The 22084-nt window shown below is 36.8% G+C and overlaps 1 protein-coding gene across 1 annotated transcript; it reads left to right on the top strand.

Moving 5' to 3' along the window:
• The first annotated feature begins 4 nt into the window (after positions 1-4).
• On the top strand, positions 5-20685 carry COPB1 (COPI coat complex subunit beta 1). Its single transcript, XM_026104486.2, has 22 exons — positions 5-194; positions 2946-3097; positions 3819-4048; positions 4806-4975; positions 5739-5853; positions 6633-6725; positions 7275-7412; positions 8307-8426; positions 8895-9002; positions 9092-9238; positions 9814-9959; positions 11001-11097; positions 11689-11849; positions 12535-12655; positions 13064-13291; positions 13467-13646; positions 14088-14232; positions 15671-15790; positions 16239-16384; positions 18074-18163; positions 18901-19056; positions 20350-20685. Exons 2-22 carry the CDS (start codon positions 3007-3009, stop codon positions 20407-20409), a joined length of 2862 nt encoding a protein of 953 aa, XP_025960271.1. The 5' UTR covers positions 5-194; positions 2946-3006; the 3' UTR covers positions 20410-20685.
• The last annotated feature ends 1399 nt before the right edge of the window (positions 20686-22084 follow it).

The following is a 22084-nucleotide window of genomic DNA, read 5'->3' as shown; positions in this document are numbered from 1 at the left end:
CACCGCGGGGCGGTGCCTCGCGGTGCCGCCGCGTTCGCGTGCGAGCGCGAGCGGGAGGCGTGTCCCGCCAGGGCCGCCGTAGCATCGATGTGGCCCGGGGAGGGAGCGGCTCCACGTCAGCCATCGCCAGAGCGGGCCGCGCTAGCGACGGGAGCTGCCGCGGGCCGCGCCGCCACGCGCCGCACGCCAGCTGGGTGCGCAGCCCGCGCGCGACAGCGCTCGCGGCGCGCGGAGCCCGCCGCGGGTCCAACGGCCTCGCCGTGCGCGGTCGCGAGCCGCGGCCGTTGGGGGGGGGAGGGGCGGGCGGCCGTTGGGGCCGTTGCGGTGTCGCGGCCCTTCCCGCTGCTCTGGGGGCCGCGGCAGCCGGCCGGGGCCATCCTGGGCCCTCGGGGGAGCGACTGGCAGCCGCCGGGGCGCCCGAGCTCGCAGCGCCGTGCGTGAGCGGCGCTAAAACAGGGCAGCCGCTCGGGGGGGCGCGTTGGGGTGCGGCCCCCGGGGGGGGGGGCGGCGTGCGGCCGCCGTGTTTCTGGTCCATGCGTTTTTCATGGGAAGGGTAAGGAAAGGAGTAAAAGCTAAGCGTTTTAGCTCTTAAATCATAGCTAAGTGTGCCTGGCGTTTCGAGCAAGAGCTAGGCACCTGGGAAGTGAGGAGAGAAACCTGTGAACTTGCTTTTATGTTCTGTTTTCCGGGTGGTGCTGAGGTAAAATGATGCTTTGGCAGGGTTTTAGTTCCTGAGGTAACTCTTTAATGCCCTGTACAGAGCTCTGGAACTCACAAGTCTTTAACGCTGCTTTGTAAAGCTAAGTGAAAACACGTAGCTGACTACAAAATTCTGTGTTCAGGCAGTATTGATAGCTAAAACTTAAATTCTGTAGTTGTAATTCTGCCAGCAGCATAACTGAGGCTTAAGTTCTGTGGGGGTTCATTTGCTTCTCAAGGGTGTTGTAGCGGGAGAGCAGGCATGTTCTCTTTGTCTTGCAGTTCATGTTCTGGAAATTGTGTGGCTTTGAATTTCCTTATACAAGCGTAGCCATTGTCCAGTTCTATTGCTGGGGAAGTAGAGTAGCATCTGCTCTCTTCTTTATCTGGAGCACTCTTGGTAAGCTCAAGTTTTGATTGGGGAGACACTGGTTCCAAGGCTTCATGCCTCTCTGTGAAGAAGAATTGGTTGTTGGTGTCCTCGCTGCCCAGTCTCCCAGTTCTTATTTTAAGAGTTTCCCTTCACTGCTACTTTTCAGAGCCTAAAAGATGGTCTGTGTTTTCCTGCTTTAGAAATCTATTTTGCTGTGATTTTGGAGGGAGTTCCTGCAGTTGGGATCTTCCTATAGTTGGGATCTTCCTATAACTAAAGATACTTTGTCTGCTTTTTTCACAGCTGTGGTTTATTGTTTGTGTGATGAGGTTGATAGAGATGAAAATGCTAGTTGCAGAGTTTTGAGGCAGGAGCTCTAGCTAAGGGAATGGGATGGAAGGCAAGAACTGCTGCTGAAGCAAGAAAATTCTTGTTTCTGAAAAACACCAGGATTGACTTATATAGATATTTGTAGAGAAACAATGAGTTTGGAGGATCTAATCCTTAAAAGTGTACAACTCATAACAGAAAGAAGCTTTTAAAAATAAATGTTGTGTTAGAACCATTTTCTGTAGTAGTAGAATTTGTGATCCTGTTCTAATTACATTCTTTTCTCACAGCTTGGGAGCAATGGTACTTCTTACTCAAATTTGTGAGCCTCTGAGGCAAAAAGAGAGGCTACAGCCCAAGTTAGCACAACTTCCCTGCTCAGTATTTGGGCTGAGATTCTTCAGCTGGCCATTTGATAAGAAAAGGGACTTTAGTTCCGGTATCAGCTTGTGGGGTTTCTCATCCATTCATTCAGATGCCTGACTCCTTGGCCCGCTTTGCCTCCTCTTTTGTAAGAGAGGGAGTGCTTTCAGCTGGACTGGTTTTTGTTCTCACTTGTTCTTACTGCTTTAAAAGTAAAGTGGGGATGGTGGATTTACAGGGTTCACATCTCAAGAGTTGCCTCAGCGCAGGTGAAGAGGTGATGGGGGATAGGGACTGGTGTCCCCAGGCAGTAACTTCGTAAACTGGCATGCTGTTGAAAGCTTTGTGTTGTGGAGCTATGACCCTGCTCAAGCTCATCCAGCTTCAGAGGATTCTTTCAAGTTTTGAAAGTGATCTGCAGTGATAATTGTTTGTTTTATCTGAACTGTCAGCCACACAGTACCTTTAGTGGACTGTAATCCTCTAGTACTTCTTTTTTATATGAATACTTACTTTCCTCCTATTAGTGACTAGAGGAGCAGTTGAGTAGAGTTGAGCTGATGTAATGATTTTTACCAGGTAACAGGGAGATCCTGCTTTTTCCTCTGTCACATTCTCCCTTTTCCTGTCCTTGGTTTCTGCTCTGTTGGATCTCATGCTTATTTTCAAGACTTCCTTCATGGGCTGATTTGTCTTGTTAAACAAGAAGAAAACTCTTCCCCTTTTTCGTTGTGGTGTTCTTCAGGTTGGTTTTGCAGGTTAAGTCAAAGGTTGAGCCCTTGCACTCCAGTGCCCTGGAGGGCCACAGGTATGCAAGGAAAACAGTGGGGAACATATGGCCAGGATCAGAGGGGTGAGTAGAAAAGGGAAAAGCTGCCTTGTCCAATCAGTGGCAATCAGATGCCCATACACTTCAGGCATCTCTAACTGTACCCTAAGTACTGGAAAAATTTCTTTTGATTTTTTTTTTTTTTTTTGCCCATTACTTTGGGAAATTTCATATTCTTACTTCATTATTTTATATTAACAGGAACATTTAGTGTAATAAAACATTGAGAAGGCTTTTGAATGTGATTTTTTTGAGAAACCCAGCGATTCCTTGAAATCGTAAAGTTGCAAAACATTTTTGTGCTGCTTGTTATCTGTTAACTTTGGGGTGATTTTGTTTGCTTGTTTTCAGGTTGTCTGACATTTCTGTCAAAACAGTTCTTCTCTTGAGAAAACATTTGTAACCAAGAACAATGACTGCTGCAGAGAACGTGTGTTACACGTTAATCAATGTTCCAATGGATTCAGAGCCACCTTCTGAAATCAGCTTAAAAAATGACCTAGGCAAGTAATGAACTACGGTTTGAAGGTTACTCCGTCTTACCTGAATTATGCTCATTTTTCCTCATTATACCTTTCCTAGAATACTGTTTATATTTTATAAACTCCAGCAAGTCAATTTGATTTTTATTTTGTTGACTTGTGAAATGTATGAATTCCTGTCTTTGCTGTGCTTTGTGAAACACATTGTGATATTTATTTACTTATTATGTGTGGGTATCTTTTTCTTTCTCTTTTTTTCTTCTCGGTCAGTGGAAAATTTTGAAAACTGTTTCTGTCTTTCTGTATGAAGTATGCTCAGGTAGACTTAATGTAATGTAGTGATATAAATATTTTTATCACTTGCTGTTCAGTGCTTTACTGTATCTTGCTTGCAGAAGTGCCAGTGTTAGTGTTTAGTAAGTGTCTGACATCACGGTACGTCATAGTATCCTGGTATAAAATACTCTTTAGTGGCAAAATTTGTTGAACTCAGTTAATTCGAGTATGTTGATCTGCAACTAAATCTGAACTCTGTGCTTATTCTTTAAGTATCTCCTGCTAACTCTTTATTCTTTTAGAACTAAGAGGGTGAATTTTATTGATGATGTTATATTGCACTCCTTGAGAGGGAGTTTGTATCTTCAGATGTCAAAGATTAATATCCTGTTAGATTTAAAAACTCTAGCTTTCTGATTTCATAATTACAGTGACTTGCATTCTTGAATTTTTCTGTCCTTTCTAGAAAAAGGAGATGTCAAGCTGAAGACAGAAGCTCTGAAGAAAGTAATCATTATGATTCTAAATGGTGAAAAACTACCTGGACTTCTTATGACCATTATACGCTTTGTACTGCCTCTCCAAGACCATACCATCAAAAAACTGCTTCTGGTCTTTTGGGAGATAGTTCCAAAGACCACTCCAGATGGCAGACTTTTGCAAGAAATGATCCTTGTATGCGATGCGTATAGAAAGGTAGCCTGATGTTTATTGCTTATGGTCGCATGCTGGGTCTTTATATAAGTATATCATTTTGCGTTACTTTTTTTAGTATATATGTAAAAATGGTATATGTTCTGTGTTTGCTTCCTAACCACTTCGTCTTGCTGTTTCAGAGCTGGATAACTTTTAGATAACTAACAAACCTACTACCAAGGAATTTTGGTGTGCTTATTTACTATTATTACTAAAGAAAGATTTAGTACTCTTACTTCCCAAGTTGGTGAACTTCAAAGATGAGGGGTAACTGCTGTCTCCACAGTTTCTTGGGACAAGCTTTGGGTCATAAAAAGAAACACGTTATTTTTGGAATAACTTCATTGTAGTCTATTTTTGACACTACTGCACAAAGATAATAAGGTTCCACAAGTTCTGTGGGAAGCAGATGAACATTAGTACATTATATTCACTAGATATTAGTATCCATTGTGCAGGAATGCCTGCAGCATGAGCTTCCACAGCTTGAGTCATCAGAGAAAACATACACAACACAACACTCCCCCCACCCCCCAATTTTGTAAAGTTTACTACACAGAAATACTTTTTTTAAAGATTGTGGCACAGCAGTGTTTTAAGAAGGTATTTCATGAGATGACAGTGAGGTGTCCTTGTTGATATTTGGGATTTGTACCATGGAAAGAATTGGTGTGTGAAAAGGCTAGCAAGTACATTCATCTGAACTTAACTAGGTTGTAGGGTCAGGCATTTCATATATGCTTCTTATTTATTTTAGGATCTTCAGCACCCAAATGAATTTATCCGAGGCTCTACTCTTCGTTTTCTTTGTAAGCTGAAAGAAGCAGAATTGTTGGAGCCTTTGATGCCAGCCATTCGTGCATGTTTAGAACATCGTCACAGCTACGTGCGCAGAAACGCGGTTCTTGCAATTTACACAATTTATAGGTAAATGCCAGAAACTATTTACAGCTTTGTAGACGGAAGACCAAGGCTAGCTTTGGTGACCTAGATAGTTTTGGAGATCTCATAAACGTCTAGCAAGGGCAGCAGTATAAGTCACTGTTAATTGGGAAGCAGGGGTGTGAAGGGAAGGAGGGAGTTCCCCCCTTCAATCCCCCTACCCTGCATGGGCTTCTTTGGAAAAGTGAAAGGTATTGCTGTTGCTTTTTCAAGTATGACTGAGGTCCTCATGCTGCAGGTCAATTTGTATGGGCAAATACCTTGCTTAATGATATAAATATTAATAGCAGTGATTGTCCACAACTATAAATACAGAAGAATCTTTACAGGAATATGGATATATGTTATTTATTTGAAGTGAGACATTCTTCATGTAATAGTTTACTGCAGTTACATACTGAAGCATTGTTCCAGTTGTTTACCTAAACTGTGAATGTTACCATTAAACCAAAATCACTGGTGGGATAATATCTTAGTTGTCATGATAGCATACGATTTTATTTTTTTTTTAAGCTCCTTGGGTCTGTTCAGTTTCAAATAACTACACAAAAGCTATGTCTCATGATTTGTTGTATGCTATTTGAATTTTTTTTTAAAAAAAACACTTTTCTGGAAGATATTCAATTAAGCCTTAGGTTCTGCCCTTTGATAATAGTCCTTTTAATTATGGTGGGGTGTGTGTGTGTGTGTGTGTGTGTGTGTGTGTGTGTGTGTGTGTGTGTGTGGTGGGTTTTTTTTTTTTTTAAAGAAATTTTGAACATCTTATACCTGATGCTCCTGAATTGATCCATGATTTCTTGGTAAATGAGAAGGATGCAAGCTGCAAAAGAAATGCATTTATGATGCTAATTCACGCAGATCAGGTAAGGATTACTTGTGCTTTAACTCATTTGGTTTAATTACTCGAAAACCTACTTGTTGGTAAACTAAGGTACTACTAAGTAAACAGTTTAACTAACTTTCTGTTGAAACTATGAACAAGAAATAAATAAAGAAATTTGAAGTAAAAATCAGAGTAGTACCAATATTTGAAGTTGAAAAAGATTTTGGAATGGAAGCTCTTAAAAATTTAGTTGAAGATATTCTACCCAATGGAATACCTGCTACAGTACATGGTAGTGTTAGCACACCTGTGGAATATTTGGCAACTGTGAATAAGTTAACTTAGGTCTTTAGTACTGTCTTTGTTTAAATAGTGTGCGTGCTGTATTTGAAAAAGGCACACTTTGGTGCTGAAAACTATAAGTAATTTTGTCAGATGAGCCTGACCAGATTGAGAAGTGCTCCTTTACCTACTGCTTTGTAAGTTTTATAGTCACATGAGAAAGAAATTTCTGTTTATTGTTTGGGATTATTTGTTATACAGGCAATTGTCTTTTGTGCCTGGTTTGCATTAAGTTCATGGCTTGTATTTTTGTGTGTCTGTCTTTGTTTTCCCTCATCCATTGACAAAATGGGCTATTTTGCTATTAAGATCTGCCATTTTATTTTGATATATTATTGTGTAAGTTGTTTTAAATTGCTAGTTGAGGAGTTGAATATGTGCTGGTTTGCATTTTGACTAAAAATAATTGCTTTAAAATACAGCTGAGTGAGAAAACTCATCTGAATAATTTAAAATAATTTATTTTTATTTGTATAGGATCGAGCTTTGGATTATTTGAGTACCTGCATTGACCAAGTCCAGACATTTGGTGACATATTACAGTTGGTTATTGTTGAACTAATTTATAAGGTAAAAGGAAAACATAATGGCATATTTAGAATAAATGTGCATTTTAACTTATATTAGACCTCTTTTTAGAAGGGATAGGACACCACTGGAAAAGGAATTTTAGCTAGCACTTGGTCCATGTTGGGGGTGTGTCATTGCTATAGTAGAGCTGAATATAATCTGTCTCTTAATAAACTGCTGACGTGTGCAGAGTATAGAGCAATATGTCTCATCTGATTTGCTGTATCATGAACTGTATATTATCAAACTGTTGTTTTTTGTTTATATGTGCAGGACATCTGTTAAAAAAGCTAGTTGAGGGTATATATACTCTTCCTTTTGAATCAAAGTTTTAATACCTTGCAACTTTGCACAGAATTGTCAATAATAGTTTTTTATTAGCTTTTGTAAATAGCTTTTTGCAACTGTGAAGGACCCTTTTTATCCCCAAAAGTTTGTCACTGTTTGCTTTATTGTCTCCTGATAGAGTAAGATAGTTTAACTGTTAAACTATGTGGTTGCTGGTTTTTTTTCTTTATAGGCCAACTATTTCATTTTTTTTAAACCTAGGTTTGTCATGCAAATCCATCAGAGAGAGCTCGGTTTATTCGGTGCATTTACAATTTATTGCAGTCATCAAGTCCTGCAGTGAAATATGAAGCTGCAGGAACACTAGTTACACTCTCCAGTGCACCAACAGCAATCAAGGTATATGAGAAATGTTTTCAGACGTTTCAGTAGTATTTAGTGCACTGGAATACTGCATCCTGTACATTGGTACTTTGAAAGACTAAAGACTTCTGTAATATGAGGTGTTTGACACATCACATGTGAATCACTGTTTTATAATATCTCTTATCTATATTGATCAACAAAAAGAATGACCAAGAGTGTATTTTGCAGGCCTGTGGCTAGTGGACTTCATATCATTTGGTAATGAGCAAGTTTGAACACTGTATACTATCACAACAGCTAATGCCAACCTGCATTCTTCTTGGCATACTTAGCCAAGCAGACTAATGCTGAAGATGTACAGAGATTGAATGACTTGTTTTACTCATTAATGTGATCCTCTCTAGACCAGGATGAAAATATAAAGCAGAGAAGATTTACATTTAGATTTCTACTTGACCCTTGTGTTCCTAGACTTATGTTTATACCGCTGATTATTTGAGACTACATTGAAATTTTAAACTTGTAAAGAAACTTCAAAAATAAAATATACCATTTAGATTGATATAGAAAGCATTGTAAATAGATCAGAAGTTGAATTAATTCTTACATTCTTGCTTTAATGTAGTTGATTTGTTGAGTGGGAATGTTGCACCTAGAAGCTGTCATTAATACTATGTTTGGATGTGCTAACACTGGCTACTTGCAGATACTGTTGTAAACTTTTCTGTGCCATTTTTGTCATGAGCTGGTGGAGTCACGTTTACAATTGACCAGAAAGCTTTAAAGACTGTCTTTCGGGTTCATTTCTCTTTCCAGTTCTTGAGCAGTTGCTTTAATAACAATGTAGAAGGTATCTTTTTCTGAATTTCTTTCAGAAATTGCCCTCTTCTCCATTACTTAAAGTACTATTTTTTTTTTTAATTTTAGGCAGCTGCCCAATGCTACATAGATTTAATTATTAAAGAGAGTGATAATAACGTGAAACTGATTGTTTTGGATCGGTTGATTGAACTAAAGGAGCATCCTTCCCATGAACGAGTGTTACAGGTATGTTACCCCTCTCTTTTTCTGCAAGCTTATCGAAGGCTTTCTTAAAAAAAAAAAAGCTTTCAGGGGTTGTCGTATAGGGAAAAATAGAAAAATATACTTAATATACTTCTGAAGTTTAAACTTTCTGTTGGTACATTTGTTAAAAATAGCTGGATGGTATTTTACATTTAGACCTGCTGCTTTTATTTTCCTGCATAAGAGCTAACAATGACAAATACTGTCTTCATTGTAAGGTTTAATGGTATAGCTTACACAATATACTTTATGTAAATATTATAATGTATTAAATGAGCAGTGTGAAATTTTTTAATGCATATGTAGGACATCTGGCTTGTTATCTATCGATAGCTTATATATTAAGTATTCAGAAAGTCTTCGAAAATCATTGAGGACTGAAAATTAGAATTGCATGAAAAGCAAGTCACTTAAAGCAGCAAAGTAGTTAGTCTTTCATTATTGTTTCAGGATCTGGTTATGGACATCCTCAGAGTATTGAGTACCCCAGATCTAGAAGTGCGCAAAAAAACCCTTCAACTAGCTCTGGATCTTGTCTCTTCAAGAAACGTGGAGGAGGTAAAATATGTGTTACTTATGTTTCATTACACTTCCATTCTTTGGAAAAATATGTGACTTGTTTCAATTTTATTTGATCTTTTCTGTAGCTGGTGATTGTTCTGAAGAAAGAAGTGATTAAAACTAATAATGTGACAGAGCATGAAGATACTGACAAATACAGACAGCTGCTTGTTCGTACATTGCATTCCTGTAGTGTTCGGTTTCCAGATATGGCTGCAAATGTTATTCCAGTGGTATGCAAACATTTAATTATATTTTCATTAAATATGTTCTAGCTGTACCAAAATCCTTGCTACCTTCCACCACAAAAGAATAGTGAAGCTATGTTTCTAACAATGGGTTTACACTATGTTATGCTAATTATAATGCCCTAAAGAAGTGTAGGACTTCTGATGTTGTAGTTATTCATCTTCTCTGGCTTTTTTTTTAATATTCTTGAAGAACATGAGCTGAAAAACACATCTACCTAAAGGCACAATAATCTTTGTTTAAAAAAAATTGGGGATTATGATAATTGGTTGGAATGTATAGGACTTTTTTTGTCATAATCTCATTGACTTTAACTTTGCTTAATGAGATATATGTACAGTCTTATTTTTCTAAATGTAGAAAGAAAATATTGCTGTATGAACACAATACAATTTGGGGACTAAATTTAAATTAAATGAGTCTATTCTCTTATTCCTTCCTGTTCTTCCTGTCTATGTTCATCTGTTTGATGCTATAACAACTTCTGTGAAGCATGTGATCTCTTGCAAATTATGTAACCGTGTCGCTGTTTGTGCTCATGTTCACACTCTTGTGCTAGCTGATGGAGTTTCTTAGTGATAATAATGAAGCAGCAGCTGCTGATGTTTTGGAATTTGTGCGTGAAGCAATCCAGCGGTTTGATAACCTCAGACCTCTTATTGTTGAGAAGATGCTTGAAGTCTTTCATGCTATTAAATCTGTCAAGTGAGTCCAAAATATGATCTTAGTCCAAAATCAAAGCTCTGTATTGAATGTTTATTGTCATTACATATATTCTAGCTGTTCCAAAATCCCTGCTACCAAGCCACACAAAAGAGTAACTGAAGCTGAGATGTTCTAGGGGATAGATGACTTCTAGGTACCGCTTTCCTCTTGGCTATGTATACAAAACATACATTGGGTGCTTGTTGAATTGCATGAAGTAAATTGACTCAAATTTCGTTTTTATGGTGCAATTGTTAATTGTGTTTCCAGTTGCTAGAGAGCATCACTGTTGATGAAGGAAAACCTGAAAGTGATTATTTCTTAAAATGGAGTTACGAAGGGATTATTGCAGCAGGAATTTGCATTTGAAGGAAACTGGAAATACTGTACATTTGTCAGAAAACCCAGTCTTAACAAATATAATCTGCAAAGTGTCTTTAGAATCTCTCAGCACACTAAAAACTTGGTTTTCTGATTAATCTACATAGGTTCAGTCATATAAGGAGAACTATTCTGTATCAAGACAGCACTTTACCATTTTTCCAATAATAGCATACTCTGAATCCTAGCTCCATCATGCTCTCATTAAATGGCAAAAAACTGAAACAGCGGTATTTTCCTTAATCTTCATTTGTCTTCCCATTGTTCATTGTCACGCATGATGGCAAAGTTAGTCTGTCTTAATTAATTGGAAAAATTACATCTGACCTTATCCAGTTAAAATAGAGTTAGTTTTTATGATTGTAATAAATTTTTTTTTATGAATATCAAGATTAACACAGGAATAAATTCATAGCAGGCAATATATCTTATTTGATATACTTGTTGATTAGTTTAGCAAGGCTGAAAGGATGAGTGTTTTTGATCAAACTTCCTACATTTTATTTAATATGCTGCAGGCAGAGTATTTTCTCTATTCTGTCACTCATATCCTTTTGAATTTATTGAGGTTAATATTTACCACCTGACTGTAAATCACTTCCCTTGATACTAGTGTCAGTATATCATGAAAATATTACTAAGTTACTGTTCTTATCTTAGGATTTATCGAGGAGCTTTATGGATCCTTGGAGAATATTGCAGTACAAAGGAAGATATACAAAGTGTAATGACAGAAGTTCGCAGATCACTAGGAGAGGTGTGTTTGTTTTGTTGTTTGTTAGACTAGCTTTTTATGGTTTTACTTACTATATGCAGTGTGTTTTCTAACAAAAAGACTTTAAAAATCGGGTGAAAGGCAGTTTTGAGCACTTGTGACAGGTAATTGTGTGTGCAAGAAATCTAAAACAAATTAAATGGGGTTTTGCATTCATAATGAAATTATTTTCAAGTAGAATGTCTGTCATCAGCATATACTTAGAATAAGTGATAGCTGACTACCTCATGTCTGGGAGGGGAGATGAGGAATTCCTTATTTCAGAAAATTATGGCAACTTTAAGATACAATTTAACTGATTATATCCAAAATATCTGCCGTTCACAAATGAGAGTGCTTTTAAGTCTGGGAAGTACTGAGAGGTATCTAAGACATTCTGTACAATGTTGTGAATGAACTTTACTCATGGGAAAGAGGCTTCCATATACACTTCAACATCTACATATCTTCTTAAATTCTCTCAAATAGTTGCACTGTAATTGACCTTACAATACAGACAGTTTTTATGAAAACCTCTGTACAACAAAAATGGCTTTTTTTTAAATACAGTAATTGCTTCCTGATCACTCTTAGATCCCGATAGTAGAATCTGAAATCAAGAAAGAAGCTGGTGAGTTAAAACCTGAAGAAGAAGTGACTGTGGGTCCAGCCCAAAAATTGGTGACGGAAATGGGCACTTATGCAACACAGAGTGCTCTTAGTAGTTCCCGACCTGCTAAAAAGGAAGAAGACAGGTATCTAAGATTTCATACTAGACCAGCAATGACTTGGTTAATTTTAAGAGTGGTATTCTCTCTCATACAGTGTTTAGTGGTTGAGACGGTTTCCTGTTTTTAAGGTATTATCTGAAGTAGATGATATCTGATGAGAAGTTGCCTAATTGCTTGGGATTTGTAGTCGACACTTATTATATATCAAAAAGGACATTATGATATCCTAAATTCTGACTGATTCTTTGTTCTTTGTGCATCAAGTCCCTTTGCAATTTTAATTGGATAAGGAAATATTGCATTTAGATTAAGAGAGTTTTTTTCCTTAATGTTGCTGTGCAGTGTTTAATGTCTGCTATATTTTACTTCATTGGTAGCTAAAACAATTGTTATATTTTCTTAATAACTGCAGGTGAGTTACTTTGTTTGAACTGGTCGTTACCACGTGAGAGCTACGATGAAATATATTGTGGGTAGAAATTTTTATCCCTTGCACTTTTCACTTGACTTTCTATTCTGTGTAGAGTTGGCTTGTGACTTGTAAATACCTCTATATGTAGAAAAATTACTTCTGGAGGAAAAGACCTTCTTCTGAGACCTTTCAAGCTTGTTTTGTTTGTACAGTATTGGATGCTAAAGTATGAATATAATATATATGTTAAAGAGTATCTTCCAAAACTAGTCTCCTGATAATCATCTTTCTTTGCAGACCTCCGTTAAGAGGATTCCTGCTTGATGGAGACTTCTTTGTTGCAGCTTCCCTTGCCACAACTTTAACTAAGATTGCTTTACGATATGTGTCACTAGTTCAGGAAAAGAAGAAACAAAATGTAAGTCATTTACTGTATTTTCACTGTAGTTACAAAGAAGAGCTGGCTGTTGCTGTTGAGTGTGAGAATTGTTGTGTATGGGTTTGGGAGGGTTGGTTTGTTTGTTTTTTAAACAGATAAGAGGCGGGTTAAGTTCAAAATAAAGTGCTAGTTACATGACTGGGTAGTAATGGTGTTTGGGTTGCAAAATGGGCTACTGCTCTCTTTCCACTGTGTCTAGACAGTGTCTAAATCATGCTGCTTGTTTTATACACAAGTACTAACAAAAAGATGCTTTTTTTCAGCTATTTTATGAATTGATGAATTTGCATCCATTTCTGAAATAAAACAGAAGTAAATATTTATATAAAATCCATGTAAAATGCAATAACCTCTTCCCATTCTCTTTACTTTTTTTCCCTTTCTCAGTCCTTTATTGCTGAAGCTATGTTGCTGATGGCCACTATTCTCCATTTGGGAAAATCCTCTCTTCCTAAGAAGCCAATTACAGATGACGACGTGGATCGTATTTCTTTGTGTCTGAAAGTTTTGTCAGAGTGTTCTCCGCTCATGAATGATATTTTCAACAAGGAATGCAGACAGTCCCTCTCTCATATGCTGTCAGCCAAGCTAGAAGAGGAGAAACTTTCCCAGAAGGTGAGATGATATAAGCTTGTAATCATAAATACCTGGATTTTTTTTAACTGATATTCGCATCAGTTGGTTGCAGAAGCTGCGTGAATTTCACCATTTGATTGTATGTGAGTATGTAAGACTGTATTAAGAATAGAATTCATCATGAATTCTTGAATATTCCTTTGTCTTTCTGCAGAAAGAATCAGAGAAGAGGAATGTGACAGTTCAGCCAGATGATCCCATTTCCTTCATGCAGCTTACTGCTAAAAATGAAATGAGCTCAAAAGAAGACCAATTTCAGCTCAGCCTTCTTGCGGCAATGGGAAATACACAGAGGAAAGAGGCTGCTGATCCTCTGGCATCCAAACTTAATAAGGTAATATAGAAGTCAGAAGTCAGTTGGTGCTTATGCACAGGATCAACTATTGGCGATGCAAGCTGGAACCGCTGAACCTAATTAAATTGGTTGATTGGAAAGACCCATGCATTTGTTGACTGGGATGAGGAGGAGAAAGGGAAAAACCCTTCTTTTCCTTAATGGCATTCCCTTGCTCATACGAGAGGGAAAGAGTAAGGAAGGGAGTCAGCGCTGAGCCTCTGGGATGTAGAGAAGAAATAAGATTGTTTGCTAATCTGAAGAGCACAGTAAGGCTTACTGTAAGGAGAGAAGGGAGGTTGCAGGTGGTTAAGAATCACTTTCTCTGGCTGCCATACACTATTGCCAAGTGCTGTGGTTTTGTTTTTCACTGTTTGACTTGGTCCAGTGTTTTTCAACATGTTTATGAGGAAAAATACCTTCAGTTCTTTTCTTTGACAGGTTACTCAGCTGACAGGTTTCTCAGACCCTGTCTATGCAGAAGCATATGTCCACGTCAATCAGTATGACATTGTATTGGATGTGCTTGTAGTAAACCAGACCAGTGACACTCTGCAGAACTGCACACTAGAACTTGCTACGCTAGGTAAGGAATATTGGTGGAAGCAAAAGCAACTGTTAGGCAGCCATGAGGTCTTGGGTGTTGGCAGTGAGCTGGAACACTTTTAAATACTTAAAACTTTCTGCCAGCTAGTTGCCATTTTTAAAAGATATTTTCAAATGCCTTTGAAAATATTTTTTCTTCCAAATGATAGGAGACTTATTTATTGGCACTAACAGTACTGTCATGTTATAAACAATCAGATTTTGAACTTTTTCTTGCTTTTTCACCAAAAAAATAGCATAGTATTCTATTTTCCATTCTCCTCTTCCTGAAATATGGACAGTATTCTCTCATATATTTATTCCCTGCTGTGCTGTTACCATAGAGCAAGAGGACAAATTCCAGATCAGTATAGAGCAAATTTGAGCCAGTGGAAAGTCATCTGCTCTGGGTGGTGCCTGCACTCAACCTCAAGTACTAAATGTTGTGTTTACTCAGCTGAAACTGTTCCTTCTGCCAGCAGCTGTAGCAGGGGCATGTTTGAACAACACTGAGGCTTCATTAACTTCTTTTAGGGGCAGGATTGGAGCAGATAATATAAGAACAGTAATCTTTTTCCCATTGGGTATTTTATTTGTTTGTCAGGCAAGTGTTGATGAATGTTTACAACATACTAGGAGAACACATGTTGTGTGTATTTTTAATTGGTGTAACCATGACTGAGGGATCTAAACTTCCTCCCCATGATAAATGGAATGAAGATACTACTTCGTTTCTGTGTGCATCTGTCCATTTATCAGTTCAGTAAGGCAGAATTGTATAGTTTATAACTGTTACGTTGCAAGAACTGTGACTTGCTGCATCACTGTTGTGTGTGTAGAGCTGATGCATTCATGCTGTATTATCAAAGTGCACAGCTTAAAGAAATACTCTCATAGAACTAAGGTGTCTTTTACAATTGCTTGCTGAAGGATTATGAAAAGTACAGCTCTTATTGTTTCCTCATAGCAATTACATTCAAAATCATGGTGATACTTTGACCTGTCCGTAAATAGCTTAGTGCATGTAATACTGAACATTGAACTTTGCATTTTGAGGCATTTGGCAGTGGGATTAGCCATTACAGTGTTGTTGGTGTTTGAAACACAAGAGGTAGAATTAACCATTTCCTGCTTGTTAAGAATTTGTAGTAGACTTGGTCCAAACCCCACTTAAGACAGTGTTTTCATTTGTTTTTGGTGGATTTTGAATAAGTACACTAATATTTTAATTAACTTTTTTACGGTAAATTATTTTGTCTTACAGCTAGCAAATTGTAAAGAAAAAAAAATAAAACAACCCAATACCTTTATGGGATTTACTGCAACTTGATAGATTTTAGAATTGAATGACAGGAAAATTAAGAATGGTGACCCAAAAGCTAAACCCATTGTGCACTGGTAACTTCCCTTGTCCCCATCCTCCCAATTTCTTTAAACAGGTGACTTGAAACTTGTGGAAAAACCATCTCCTCTGACACTTGCTCCACATGATTTTGCAAACATTAAAGCTAATGTCAAGGTTGCTTCAACAGAAAATGGAATCATTTTTGGTAATATCGGTAAGTAAACAATTTTGTGTGCAGCATTAACATTAATATGTAGCATTTCTTAGATGCTTAATGAGCTCAGAAATAAATACTTAAAGCACTTCATACAGGAAGAGGAAATTAAATGGTCCATAATCTATTAATGGTTTTGTAATTATTAAAAAGAAAAAAAGGCCTTTACTTAAAGTCATGGTAGAGTATGCTATCTTTAGAATGATTATCAGCATGGCATTTGATCCAAGCCTCTGAATTTAAAACATGAGCTAAGTAGCCTTGCCTAAAAGACCAGCTATCTTATCTAAAAGGCTCTACCACACTGGTAATGTTTCAGAAGAAGATAGAGACCAACACTGAGCTGAACAAATATTTGCTGTTGTTAATTGGCAAATGGTAACTGAGTACTTTTATTTGTTGCAAACTCACTTTTTAAACACTAGGTGGTTTGTGTTTTGTGTTGCAGTGTATGATGTCTCTGGAGCAGCCAGTGATCGCAACTGTGTTGTTCTCAGTGATATTCACATTGACATTATGGATTACATCCAGCCAGCTTCGTGCACAGATGCAGAGTTCCGACAGATGTGGGCAGAATTTGAGTGGGAAAACAAAGTTAGTTTTCTGTTCGTGTTATTTTGAGGCTCTTTTGGATGAGGCATAATTGTGTTTTTTGCTCTACATCAACACATACCAGCATCTTTTCTTATAATATAAGCATCATTCATTTGCTTATGTAATACAAGTGATTGTTGTTTGTATTGTGTTTAAGACTAGACAGTTCTAGCTGTATCTGTGTCTGCACATTGTCTGTGCAGAAATAGGTACCATAATTTTCCAAATATAGATAGTGGCTTTGGTATTTGAAAGAATCCATGAAGTCCATAAAATGCCTAAAAGTAGTATGTGTGTTGAGTCTTACCTCTTGTCTAGAGGCTGTCCAAATTGCTCAATGGCTGCTGTGTAGTTCAGCTCAAAGGAGAGAGAATAACAAGTTCTTGCTCAGACTGCAGAATTATACTGCTTGGCCTCTCCATTTCAAAATAGAAGATACCATAACTCAGAAGTGATGTGCTGCACTTCAGGATTTTTTATGGATTCCAAGCAGAATAATTTTTAAAATTTTGCAATGCACCTGAAGCATCCAGAGCACTTAAGGATGCTACATAAAGAACGCACAAATATCACGTACAAAAGAGGACGCCTGAGCTGTTAATATCAGACTTCTTATTAAAAGAGTTGATTGGAGGGGAGATGTTCTCATACAACAGAGCAACATAATTTAAGAATAGAGTAGCAATGATTAAAACAAACACACAAAAAAAGACAGCTGTTTTACACAAACTGTAGCCTTGTTTGCTGTATGTATTTACATGTTTAACTTGGGACTGAATTTAAGTGTCCCAAAGGGGACTCGTGAACAATAGTTTTTATCCTACAATATATGGATCCTTAGCAATTCATAAACTATCCTCAAAAGATGTATTAAAAGGCAGTTTAATCAATACCCACAATCTTCAGTATGAGAAAGCCAAGGCAGCCAAGAGAGCGCTGTCTCTAACAGCGAAAGATCAAAAAAAAAGAATACTTCTGTTATGTGCTGCACACTGGCCCATGCAGCCCTTTTCAGCTGCAGTAACCTGATTTCCAAGCCACTCTACCTGATTTAAATAGCTCTGGGCCAACTTGCTTAGTCCTAAATAAATAAATAAATAACATAAATTAGCTACTTACAACTCTCCGACGTTTTCCAGGGCAAAGAAGGAGCTTTAGGCACTTTGGCTCATCAAAGTTTCATAGCACTTCAAAGTAAAATTATGCTCATTCCCCCCTCCCCCCCCCCCCATATTTTAATTACAGTTTTATTTCAGATATATACAATGTTCTTCGTTATCCTTAGCTATGGGAAGTACTAATACAGTTTCATGGAACAACTTCCCTTTTTCTGAAGGAGGCTGTTTTTCGATGGAGGATGAAGTGATTCCTAGCATCAGTCATTTAGAAATAAGCTTTTAGAGTAGATATCGCTGTCGTTCAGGCAATGTATAGACTTAAACCATATTCATAATACATTTTAGGTGATATGGTAGTAAAAAGGATTTCCCACTCTTTTTAACTAGTAGATTACAGGAGGTTCAGACTTCATATGGCGCAGCTGCATAGGCTATACAGCTAGCTTTCTGAATGTGGTGTTTCTCAAGAGAAACATAGTGGTGATCTCCTTGCAGAATCCTGAAGCAGAGGTGATTTCAGACATGTCTGATGTGCTGTTTAAGGTAATAGCACTTTTTTCCCTTTTTGAAGGTTACAGTGAACACAAATATCATTGATCTAAATGAATACTTACAGCACATACTGAAGTCAACCAATATGAAATGCCTGACTCCAGAGAAGGTGAGCTGTTTGCTTGGAGGATTTTAGACACCCTTTTTAGTTTGTGTTCTTTATCGTTTAACGTTTTTTATGAATGTTATTAGAGATGTTTGTTTACAATATGAAACTATATATATTTCAAAGTTTTGAAATGAGTGTTCTGAAAAGAGTAGAAGAAATTAATGTTGTCGGAATTCTGTGCCACTTATGTTCTTTTTTTTTTTTTGTAGCTGGACAAGAAATAGTTAAGGCTTGTTTTAGTTTGTAGTAGCTGTGCTGTAATACATACATACACACAACCATGTGATTTTGTACAATTTTTTTCAGTAGCTCAGAGTTCCTTCCTTCTCAGTCAAAATTTATCTTTATTTGCTATTTAGCCTTTTTGTTGTAAAGCAATATATGTATATAAAAAGCTATTTATTATTAATATATAACATAATAGCTATTAGCTACTATATGTATAGCAGTCATTTGCTATTTAGCTTCTTTAGTCTTTTTTGATACCCATTACTCTTGTTTCAATGACTAATACAGATTATATCTCTTTCAATATTAATCTAAAAAAAATTTAGAATTAATTTAGAAGAATGTCAGCAGTGTTTCCCACTGTGTGATTCGCTCATCTTCCAAAATGCTGTATATGAAGGCAGAGGTTTAAATGTTAAACATTGATATCTACTTGGCTATATCTAGGATGAATCAATGTATTTAAAGGATTTTGGCCTTTCTAAAGAGTTCCAATGTGCTTTCTATAGGCACTTTCAGGTTACTGTGGCTTTATGGCTGCCAATCTTTATGCGCGTTCCATATTTGGAGAAGATGCACTCGCCAATGTCAGCATTGAAAAGCCAATTCATCTTGGACCAGATGCTCCTGTCACTGGCCACATACGAATCCGTGCAAAGAGTCAGGTAACTGGTTTCTACTGACAGCATTGTTTCTTCTCATCATTTTTAAGAAAATGTACAGCACACTCTAAAAGGTCACAGCTTTTTTTGTTACTACTGCAGTTAGTTCCTAATATTAGGTAAATATAAAATTTTCAGGAATGATGAACATAGTTTTTAAACTAAGGCTGAAGTTCCTGCCTTGTTTACATTTTGTGTATTTTGTGAGGGGAGAATGGTTTTCTAGTTAGGTGTAATCAAAGCCCAAAACCATATTATAGATCTCCTCTGTCAGTCCATTCTAATAAAATAGGCCTTTGGGCCAAGATTTCCTCCTTTTATCCATAGCACTGCAAATAGGATGTTACATTTGATTTGCTTCTAGATAAAGAGCAGATGCCCCCTGAGGGTCTATGATCTGTTTCTTAATGAATTAAGCATTAAAAAAAAAATTAAATAGAATTATCTTCTAAAATTACTTTGGACGATTTTGGATTTTAGAACTTACACTTTCTGACTAAAAAAATACCAATTTGGAACTCTGTTTAATAATGAAAGAGGTAACGTATCAATAAAAGTGTCTCAAATGGCATACAATAAAGGGTTCCCTCAGTTTTTAGGGTCAAAGAAACCATTCCGTTTGTTATGTCATTGTAAAGATTTTGGAGTGGTTTAAATTAATATTTCTGGTATGTTTACAGTGAGGGTTTTTTTTGTTTGTTTGAGTTTTTTTGTTTTTTTAATATAAGACTGCCTTAATTAAATATTCTGGCCTAAATATGCCAGCTCTAAATATGTTAGTCTCATCTTGAGATTATTCTGCTGTTGAATAGGTGAATTTGTGCAGTTTCTTTTGAGATCTCCTCCTTTTGAGATTTCCTCACAATGTTAATATGATTCTGTGATGCAATTATATTTTGTAGCCTTTTTGTATCAAGTGCTGGTATTGGCACCAAGTCTTTTGACTCTTGAATTTCAGTATTTATATTGACAGTTGTAACTTATCTAGTGGCAGCATACTTTCAATTGATGAAGGATCCAATGGCTGAAAATTCTTTACTCTTCTGCCTGTAGTATTGATGACAGAGCTTTAGTAGCTGCAAGCTCATTTAAGTTTTGTTGATTCAACAGTAATATTTAGATCTTGCCTTTACCTAATGTTAAAAAGGTATGAACTGTAATTTTATATAAATACATGAACAGTTAGAAATACTTTAATTTCCATGCCACTAGCTTTGCAGATTTCTGTTATATACAGATACAGTGATTATAAAGTATCAACATCATGAACATCTTTTTTTTTTTTTTTCCTTACAGGGAATGGCCCTGAGTCTTGGAGATAAAATCAATCTGTCTCAGAAGAAAACAAGTTTATAAATTTTACATAATGTCTTTTTGAGTCTTTTACAATTTAACTTTAGGTATGTGGCTTTTGGGATCCAGAACATCTTATATTCTTCATGTTCTGTAACTGTAGAAGCCAAGCTTTTGAGCTGAATGCATTCCAGCAGATAATTTATAGGTTCTCATGATTGATACAGAGCAAAACTTTAAATCTCCAGGTTTTATTTTCTTTGTGTCCTGGAATTTGTTGTCTTTGTCTCTAATATATACTGATGCTCACAGTACAATAAACAAATCTATGCCAGTGCAGTTTTGTTTTTAAATTATACACTCTGTATTATTTGATTACTACTGAATATCTGGCAGGTTTATTTTGACACTCCAAGGAATGAGAGTATTTAATTGCTTAAAATGTTTACAAGAATTGTACAATTACAACTGTACAATTACAGGTCCTGAATTGTGTTAGTTTGTGACCATGACTCTTAAAATACTCTTGTGTATCTAGGAGAACACAGATATCTGTGAGACCTAAATCAAAGGCTGTATCTTCTAGATGGTTGATTTATAATATAATCACTTGGCACAAAGTTTTAATATTAAAATTGTATAGTTTAGCATGTAAAGGGAGACTGTCAAAATTCAGCTCTTTCCAGCAAGTGGTAAAATCTTAAACTTTCTTAGAGTCTGAAATACTTTCCGAATAGCATTATTGTTGTGAGTAACACATAACATTCTTGGTGTTTTTATTTTTTTAGTTGAATACAAAAAAGACAGCGAAGTGCAACATTAAAGTTCTAGCAATGTAAGCAGTATTTTCAGTGAATGCAGCCAGTAGCTACATATGTAAGCTCAGGAAGGAAGGATTCAGACTGATTATGACCTTGCATTGAAAACGAGTGCATTGAACCATGTTGGGGAAGTCTCGGAAAAGGAAGAATTGTGATTGGAGTTCAGGTCAGGATGTGGAAGTGAGTTAACACCATTTTAGTAGTAGATTAAAACATATAGCCATTAGACTGAAAATATATTCAGCTGAATCTGTTAAGCATTAATTCTGAATTTGTTAAATTGTTGCAAGCAATGAATTTTACAGAAGCATCCCCAGAGCCAACAGTGCTCTTCCACTTGGCAGAAGGTTCTCCTGAAAGAAGTTGAACAGCTGCAGTCCTGCTCTAGTAGGACAGAAGAGAACTAATATCCTAAGTAGCTCATTCTTAAATCATTTAAGGCCTCAGTGGTGAAAATAGGTATTTTGCATTCTTGAATAACCGTAGGAACACATGTATCGTTTGAATAGCACACATGTAAAGTTTGAAATGAAAGACTCCAGGCTGCTGAGTTCTGTCTAGCTGAAGGATCATCCAAAACTACATTGCAAAAATTGAACTGATAGTGAGATTCATATAAGTACTTAATGTTCCCCTCAATATTTCTTTTTGTCAGCTAGCTTTGGTGTGTTTTTATAAGCATTTGGTTCAGTATAGTTCTTTTTCATTACAATCCTGTTAATCCCATAACAAGTATGTTATATGTTAAGCTTAGGAGCTAGAAGATAGTTTGCCCATAGTTTTTTGTCATTGTTTTATTTGTTTGTTTTTTAAAGGGATGGGTGTAGATCTGTCAACATCAGAAACTTTGCATTGGCTGCATCATTTTGAATTTTCAGTAAATAAAATTTGTAAAGTCAGTAAAAGATGGCTGGCAG

This window comes from Dromaius novaehollandiae, chromosome 5, assembly GCF_036370855.1.
Source record: "Dromaius novaehollandiae isolate bDroNov1 chromosome 5, bDroNov1.hap1, whole genome shotgun sequence".
In the NCBI taxonomy this organism is placed as follows: Eukaryota; Metazoa; Chordata; class Aves; order Casuariiformes; family Dromaiidae; genus Dromaius; species Dromaius novaehollandiae.
This window is presented reverse-complemented; position numbering and strand designations above follow the sequence as displayed.

Excerpts from the sequence above, each read along its gene's own strand:
- COPB1 (XM_026104486.2), top strand. The coding sequence starts at position 3,007 with ATGACTGCTGCAGAGAACGTGTGTTACACGTTAATCAATGTTCCAATG. Across the intron at positions 12,656-13,063 it reads AGGAAAAGAAGAAACAAAAT|TCCTTTATTGCTGAAGCTAT; the intron begins GTAAGTCATTTA and ends TCCCTTTCTCAG. Across the intron at positions 18,164-18,900 it reads AATGCCTGACTCCAGAGAAG|GCACTTTCAGGTTACTGTGG; the intron begins GTGAGCTGTTTG and ends TGCTTTCTATAG.